The following is an 8,454-nucleotide window of genomic DNA, read 5'->3' on the forward strand; positions in this document are numbered from 1 at the left end:
AAATAATTCTTGTCTTTTTTATATTTTCCTTACAATTTTACATCTTTATATTTTCATTCTAAATTTCATGAAAGCAAACACTTTTAGTTTAGTGCAAGATTTTTCCTAGAACAAGATTTTCGTATGGAAATTTTCAGTTTTGCGGGTCCAAATGACTGTCCGATAGGTATTGGCATAAAAAATGCTGACCCGAGTATTATTCAAGTTGAGTAATATGCAGGTCGGGTTTGGGTTATATTTTTTGTTGGATATCCAACCCGACCTGGCTTATCCCAAGTATCATATACATATATATATATATATATATATATATATATATAGATATATATATATAGTTATATATATAGTGAAAATAAGCGCCTTAAATTACATATGCATTCAAATTTGATGTTTCGTTTTCTTGATTCCGACAAAATTCCAATCCGAACCCGAATCCAATAGCTAGTTATTGGGGCAGGTCTGAGTACACCTTGATGGGTCAGATACCCGACCCGTTGATAGCCTTGACGAGTTCAAATGCGAACAGCCGTTTACGTCTTCGACCGGAGATTGTCTTTGTTGGTCGTTATGGACAAAGCCGGGCCCGGGCCCGGGCCCAAACGTGGAGCTTCGAGGTAAGCAGACATACCAACAATACCCGTCCGTTTTCACCAACTCCATGGGCAAGATCGTCACTTTTGAAAATTCGCCTCCTCTCCACGAAAGCGGGAGTGAGCGTGTGAGAAGTTGGGGGCCCCAGTAGTCGACCAATCATCTGAGAGATTTTACCTGTGGGGCCCAATAGTCTTCGACGGTGGTTTGGGTCGATTAGGTGATTGGGAATGGTCGGCCCGATCAAGTGATCCCGGTTCTTTAAGACGGGGGCCGAGCCTGGCAGTGCGTGTGTCGCCACCGGCTTCGCGACGTTTTCGTGCGATGGCGTTCCACCCTTTCCTTCCCTCCTATCGTCCCTATTTATTCTCTTTCTCTCTCTCACCGCCACTCTCCCTGTCTCCCTTCTTCCTCTGGTGGAGTTTTTTTTAGGGTTTTGGGGAAGAGGAGACGTTCTCTAGGGGTTTTCGTCGTCGGAGCGGAGAGGTTCGTAAGTTCAACGAGTTACTTCTTCTTCTTCGTCGTCGTCTATTGGCTTTTCTCTCGAGAGTCAAGATAACTCCCAGAAGTCTGAGAACGCTCTTCTCGGTGCTAGTTTTTGGATTTTGTGCGTGTTTCTTGAGGCGAATTTGCCGAGATTTTCCGAGGAGATGTTGCGTCCAGTGAGTTCTCGAGTGTTCTAGATTTTTTTCCCGGTGCTAGTTTTTGGATCTTGTGCGTGTTTCTTGAGGCGAATTTACTGAGATTTTCCGGAGAAACGGTGCGTCTAGTGAGTTTTCCAGTGTTTTGGTATTTTTTTTTTCTCGGGGCTAGTTTTTGTATCTTCCGCGTGTTTCTTGAGGCGAATTTGCCGAGATTTTCCGGGGAGATGTTGCGTCTAGTGAGTTCTCGAGTGTTCTAGATTTTTTTCCCGGTGCTAGTTTTTGGATCTTGTGCGTGTTTCTTGAGGCGAATTTACTGAGATTTTCCGGAGAAACGGTGCGTCTAGTGAGTTTTCCAGTGTTTTGGTATTTTTTTTTTCCCGGGGCTAGTTTTTGTATCTTCCGCGTGTTTCTTGAGGCGAATTTGCCGAGATTTTCCGGGGAGATGTTGCGTCCAGTGAGTTTTCGAGTGTTCTAGATTTTTTTTTCCGGTGCTAGTTTTTGGATCTTGTGCGTGTTTCTTGAGGCGAATTTACTGAGATTTTCGAGATATTTTCCGGAGAAACGGTACGTCTAGTGAGTTTTCCAGTGTTTTGGGTATTTTTTTTTCGGGGCTAGTTTTTGGATCTTCCGCGTGTTTCTTGAGGCGAATTTGCCGAGATTTTCCGGGGAGATGTTGCGTCCAGTGAGTTTTCGAGTGTTCTAGATTTTTTTCCCGGTGCTAGTTTTGGATCTTGTGCGTGTTTCTTGAGGCGAATTTACTGAGAATTTCGAGAGAATTTCCCGAGAAACGGTGCGTTTAGTGAGTTTTCCAGTGTTTTGGTATTTCTTTTTCCCGGGGCTAGTTTTTGGATCTTCCGCGTGTTTCTTGAGGCGAATTTGCCGAGATTTTCCGGGGAGATGTTGCGTCCAGTGAGTTTTCGAGTGTTCTAGATTTTTTTCCCGGTGCTAGTTTTTGGATCTTGTGCGTGTTTCTTGAGGCGAATTTACTGAGATTTTCGAGAGTTTTTTCCGGAGAAACGGTGCGTCTAGTGAGTTTTCCAGTGTTATGGTATTTTTTTTTTCGGGGCTAGTTTTTGGATCTTCCGGGTGTTTCTTGAGGCGAATTTGCTGAGATTTTTGAGAGAATTTCCAGGGAGATGTTGCGTCTAGTGAGTCTTCGAGTGTTCGTGAAAATTTTTTCCACTAGTTATTAGATAGAAAATGTTGTCCGACGCGGACTCTCTCTCTCTCTCTCTCTCTCTCTCTCTCTCTCTCTCTCTCTCTCTCTCTCTCTCTCTCTCTCTCTCTCAAAAGGAACGCCGTCGCTTTGAAGGATTTAGGTTCTTCCTTTTCTGATACTTTTCAGCGTGGAGAGCTCTGGAAGTGAGCTTCTGTGTAGTGGTTCGTTTATCTGTGGATTGAAAATTTTATTGCGCGTCCTCGGGAGCATTCTGGGCGTCGTTTTTTTGTTCAATTTTAAGAATTTAGTGAAAACAGAAAAACTTCTTAATTAAGAGTTTAACGAAATTTAAGTTCTCATAAAAAAAACGCCCTGAATCGGTCTGGCAAGCTGCTAGAGAATTTTGGACTAATTCTTTGAAATTTTAGATTTTTTTTTTGGGTTTTGGAAAAAATATCAATTTCGTCCGAGCCTTATGAAAATCACAATCTCTGTCTTTGTATCATCAATAGATTGAACTTGTACTCAGAATCATGTTCTTGAAAAGTTTATTTTTGTGATTCATTTGAAGATGTCATCCGGCCTTGTCTTTTGGGAATATTTAAACTGAAGATGGAGTTCTATTTTTTTAGTCTTCTCAACGTGTATTATGTATATGGAATAGCTTAACCTTGTTTTTGTGTTTTTCTTTTTCTCGTTTGGTATTATTCAGATGTTTCGATATATTGAAGATTTCTTTCTATTTCTTTTTTCATAAAAAGAAATTGTGTTTTTAGATCGCTTGTAGAACATTTCTGATCGAAGTTTCAAACTTCTTTGAGTTTGCTCCCGTTAATTACTTTTCTAAATTACATTTATAATACTCATTTTCATTCAATTTTAAATCCTATATCGTAAGCATCCTCAATTGGCTTTAGTGAATGGTCAAGATTGTAATATGAAGTTGAGTTATTTATCTTGAATTGGTAATTGAAAACTTTTTTGGGACTTTTTCTCTGTTATGTATATGCTTGCTCGATTAGTTCATCCATCTGCTACTGTAACTTAAATGTGCTTTTGTTTGCTTTTTATGCTGAATTGAAATATGGACAACGAGTGCATCTTATTGAAACCATCTCTAGTATTTTTGAAAAAACTATGATATGTGGCTCTTCATAAGTCTGATACTCATTGACGTTTTTAATTTTTGAATTATCAGGAATTTCTTGTTGTTTCTGTGTCTATATGTGTTAGTTTGTTTCTTCACTTGAATCTTGTTTTTTCTTTGTTTAATTTGATCCTTCTTTGCAGAATTTCAATCATCCCTTATTTATCTTCTTTGGAGAGTTACTGCCTCTGCAAGCGTGTCCTTTGTTCCTTTCTGAAGAAGTTGATTTCAACAACAATTTGTGTGTGCTTGGATCACTTGGGAAATTTTAAAATTCTGCTAGTATGAGAAGATACAGTATGGCTTATGGCGGTCCAGTTTTTGTGGTGCATGTTTTCATTGGCAAATGGATGCTTTGCAGTTGAGGTACCAGAACCATTTTGGTTCACAGGGATCTGTGATGCATATGAACTATCTATACAGGATATGAGTCTATTAACATGGAAAAGAAATGGGTGTTTCCTCTTGTCATGAGTTTGCTTATCCTATTTTTCCTACTTATTGTTGTTTCAAACTTGGAGCTTGTTTCTGCAATCTTCTCAGCTTTTCCGATAAAGTTAGCTTCAAATCAGACAAATCCCACTTTTGTAGGATCAAAGGTCACATTCCCTCCCCCACCTGCCACCGCTCCAATTCCTAGACTAGCTTACTTAGTATCTGGTTCTAAAGGTGATTTGGATAAACTGTGGAGAACGTTGTGTGCCCTATATCATCCCCTAAATCAGTATGTGGTTCATTTGGACTTGGAATCTCCTGTTGCTGAAAGATTGGAACTTGCAACTCGTGTGGAGAAGGACCCAATTTTTTCAGAAGTGGGTAATGTCCACATGATTACCAAGGCAAATATGGTGACATACAGAGGTCCGTCAATGGTTTCTAATACCCTTCATGCCTGTGCCATTCTTATGAAGAAGAGCAAAGAATGGGACTGGTTCATAAATCTAAGTGCGTCAGATTATCCACTTGTAACACAAGATGGTAAGTTTTCCTATTTTTTTCTGAGTCTCTTTGGTAAAGTTTTATCATATTTCACTGCTACAATGCAATGCTTAGTTTGTCTCATATTAGAAACTTTTGGCCTGTGGAGTTTCTATTTTTTTTTTCCTTTTTAAAGTTATACTTATTATATGACTGTAACACCATGTTGTGCAGATATTCTGTATATATTCTCATCTTTACCAAGAAACCTGAGCTTCATAGATCATACTAGCCAACTCGGATGGAAAAAGTGAGTCTTTTTCCTAAAGTGATTTATTTTCTTTGCTTTTGGTGTTCCATCAGCCTGAGAAGGTCTACATTGTTGCTGCAGGGTCCAAAGGGCGAAGCCACTAATCATTGATCCTGGGCTATACATGTCAGAGAAATCTGATGTTTTCTGGGCAACACAGACGAGAGAACTGCCCACAGCATTTAGGTTATTTACAGGTAGGCTTCTGTGAATTGTGACCGTCTTGAAATTATACTATTCTACAGACCTATTAACTCATTTGGTTTAACTGGATGAATGCCAACTTTAACAATACATATGTTTGGCATTTGTTTTAATATAGTGTAGATTCCCTTTTTGCACCCCGTCTTGCTGTTTATCAGGACTGAAGAATGGTTCAATTTGTGTAGATTCTGTCATGGTTCTGTAGATTTGAAACCTTGTAGGTAAAACATAAGAACGAAAAACTGAAGCTTGTCTAGTGACAAGGATTGAGATCAGGGATCATGATTTGCTCAGTTCCGGATTCAGATGTAAAGCATGCAGCAATTTCATTTGCTTCTCTTGTGATGCAGTAAAATGTTATTCTACCTAAATCAAATTTATGGAGGCTTTCAACACTTAACAGTGATAGGGAAAATGCATTTCTAATTGCTGCTGATGATAGAGCAGCTAAAACAGCACGATTATTCATTGGTAACGGTATTGTTGCTAAGGATGTCTGCATTTCGGATCCAAGTGCCTTTTTTCTATGTCATCTAGATGGTATGGGTGCCAATATCTTAGACTACTACATAGTCCAATTTTTCAGGCTATGAAATTGCTTGCTTGTGTGTGTGTGTGTGTGTGTGTGTGGATGTGCGGACGTGCATGTTTGTAGCATGTGTCTGCCAGATATTTGGCATCAATAGTATTTCCTTACTCATGAACTTATGACTTTGTTTGTGCCAAGGGATTATCATGGTTAATTTACTCTGAGCCAATAAATGTAAATATAAAATTATACCTTAAGCAAAGATAAATGAACAGTCCAAAATGCACTCAGACGTAACTATAATATAAAAGGCTTTCAACATCCAAAGTGTTAGAAATATGAATTCTTCCAAAAGGGACCATGCTAATCCCATGCTTATGGTTCAGTCAACTTGAAAATGCATGAATAGGTGTGCTTGCACTTGTTGCTATGGTATGCACATCCACACTGGATACTTTATCAAAATTTCATCTGATGGTAATCTTACCTAGGGATGGCAGTAGACCGGGGGAAAGTGGGGCCCCGCCTCGCCTCGTTTGGACCGGGGATGAAGGGTATGAAACGGGGATGGAGGCAGGGGCGAAGGTTAAAATCCATCCCCCATTCGGGGATGAAGGCGGGGATGGACTTACACTTTTCCCCGCCCCGTCCCCACCACGATCCCCGCCTAGCCCCGCCCCATCCCCAGTCCTTCTAAAGGATGGCAATAGACTACGGGGAAACAGGGCCCTGCCCCGCCTCATCCCCGTTTGAACCGGGGATGGAGGACATGAAACGGGGATGAAGGCGGGGGTGGAGGTTAAAATTCATCCCCGTGTGCGGATGGAGGCGGGGATGGAGGTTCTAATCTTGAGATGGGGAGGGGGTGGAGACCCTGTCCCCCACCCCCGCCCCAGTCCATTGTCATCCCTAATCTTACCATGTGTTGGCCTAGATTTATGCAGATAGACTTGTGTGGAGTTCAAGCAAGTAGTTGATAATCAAGAAAAGAAATTGGAGAACTATGTGACCGTTAATAGGATGCTACATATAGCAGAACTATGATTGTTAATAGGATGCTACAGATAGCAAGAGCTGAGTGAGTATTACTTTCTATGTTGTCTCTCATTATATGTTGGTTCTCTTGCACAGGGAACAGTAGGGATCAATCCCTGGAGACCTTAGTGTTGCAAAATTCATACCCGGCCTTAGGTTTTGACAGCATTGTTATAAAATTCATACTTGCGTCCTTCTGACATAGCTCATTGAGATGGACAGGTGCATGAGTTACTCTTGAGTTTAGGAGATGAAGAAAATAATATTCAGGATCCTTTGTTTGTTTGATTAGGCTAAATTATTCACAGGACAATCAGAGTTGAATGCAAAGAATGAAATTATATTAATCTTGCATATTTCTCAAGAAATTGAGTGATGTAGTTTATTAGTATACTTGAAATGAAGACCTCATTTGTTAAGAATAGTAGTGATATCTGTGTGTGTGGATATATTGCCTTAACTGTATGAGATATCCCTGCTATCAATGCTTCTGCAGGCTTGAGGGATAGAAACTTCCAGTTCTGCAGCTTGAAAGGCAGATTTATAGAACAACTAAGAGTGTTAATTGATCAGAGTATCTTTCAATTGCTTGTTCAGAAGGGTGCGACCCTGATTGACATTGAGAAAGCAAAAAAAAATTGGTTAAGCGTAAACTGAAAAACGGGTCGTATGTGATTGCTGGACCAGTAGAGTCACACAAATACACAGCAGTTCACTATGGAGCTTGGCAAGGCCTGCCAATGCTTGGCCCATCCTGTTGAAATTATACCTGATTATCTCTCGGTTTGGGCCTATAAACAGGACTCAGACATAATGACTATACAAACCTCGTCTGATTATTCATCAGGCTGAGCCCAGCAAGTTTTATTTGTCTTTTTTCTTTAACTTTACTTTTCTTATAAAGGCAGTGTAAGAATAAATTTAGAAGGGTTAGCTCTCAGACGTGTTCAATATCATGTGCTTTGTGATTATTTGTGTTTCTTCTAGAAAAGCCGTCCATTGTCCAATTAACCGTTTATCATATTGTTGGGTTATAGTTGATCTCATCATCTTTATTGTCAATTGCTCATGATAACATATTTCATGGTTTGTTCCATTTTTTCAATTAAAGGTGACGAACATTTTCTTTGTGCATCTTAATTAAGAAAAAGTAGCATCTTTCTGTGGAATTGTTTGAGTCCTTGTTTGAGATTTTTCCAGCTATAACTGGTTTATGCTAGTTTTTGTTTGTTTCAAATTCTCCGGGCAGAAGCCCGAGGAAATTGGCCTCTACCTATATTAATTTGCTGATTCCACATTCAGTTGAGGAATACCTTTCTCACTTTAAAATTTCCTTGTTTCCATCTCTGAATTGTCCTTGTTTATAATTTTTGCAGGATCTGCATGGGTTGTTCTATCACGCTCGTTTGTTGAATTCTGCATATGGGGATGGGACAACCTCCCCAGAATCCTCCTCATGTACTATACCAACTTCATTTCCACCCCTGAAGGTTACTTCCAAACTGTGATCTGCAACTCGCCTGAGTTCCAGACCACAGTCGTCAACCATGATCTTCACTACATCACTTGGGACGTGCCTCCCAAGCAACACCCGCATGTGCTTACTCTCAATGATACAGAAGAAATGATCCACAGCAGTGCCCCTTTTGCTAGAAAATTTAATCAAGATGATCCTATTTTGGACAAGATCGACACTGAATTTCTCAACAGGAAAAATGGTAGTTTCACACCTGGTGGTTGGTGTGCTGGTGACCCACCTTGCAGTAGAGTGGGAGATAAAACTAACCTGAAACCCGGCCCTGGTGCTCGGCGGCTTGCTAGGTTGATGGATAGGATTATTAGTTCCCATTGGTTCAGTGAAAATCAATGTAAATGATTCTGTCAATATACTTACAAAGTCAATTATTTTTTTCCCCA

At 40.1% G+C, this 8,454-nt stretch overlaps 1 protein-coding gene across 4 annotated transcripts; it reads left to right on the plus strand.

The window, feature by feature from the left end:
• The first annotated feature begins 951 nt into the window (after positions 1-951).
• Positions 952-8,454, plus strand: LOC149820169 (beta-glucuronosyltransferase GlcAT14A-like). 4 transcript variants are annotated; one of them, XM_089983427.1, is made up of 5 exons: positions 952-1,077; positions 3,685-4,519; positions 4,694-4,769; positions 4,851-4,966; positions 7,914-8,454. In XM_089983427.1, the coding sequence occupies exons 2-5, from the start codon at positions 3,982-3,984 to the stop codon at positions 8,411-8,413; spliced, it is 1,230 nt and encodes a 409-aa protein (XP_089839553.1). In that variant the 5' UTR covers positions 952-1,077; positions 3,685-3,981; the 3' UTR covers positions 8,414-8,454. The 4 variants fall into 4 exon arrangements, with proteins under 4 accessions (XP_089839553.1, XP_089839552.1, XP_089839554.1 ...); XM_089983426.1 differs by having other exon boundaries at positions 976-2,144; XM_089983428.1 differs by having other exon boundaries at positions 976-1,569.

This window comes from Nuphar pumila, chromosome 12 (assembly GCF_984573655.1).
Source record: "Nuphar pumila chromosome 12, dmNupPumi1.hap1.1, whole genome shotgun sequence".
Classification (NCBI taxonomy): domain Eukaryota; kingdom Viridiplantae; phylum Streptophyta; class Magnoliopsida; order Nymphaeales; family Nymphaeaceae; genus Nuphar; species Nuphar pumila.

Coding starts and splice junctions, on each gene's coding strand:
- LOC149820169 (XM_089983427.1), top strand. CDS start 3,982: ATGGAAAAGAAATGGGTGTTTCCTCTTGTCATGAGTTTGCTTATCCTA. Junction 4,770..4,850: donor AGCCAACTCGGATGGAAAAA/GTGAGTCTTTTT, acceptor TTGTTGCTGCAG/GGTCCAAAGGGCGAAGCCAC. Junction 4,967..7,913: donor AGCATTTAGGTTATTTACAG/GTAGGCTTCTGT, acceptor TAATTTTTGCAG/GATCTGCATGGGTTGTTCTA.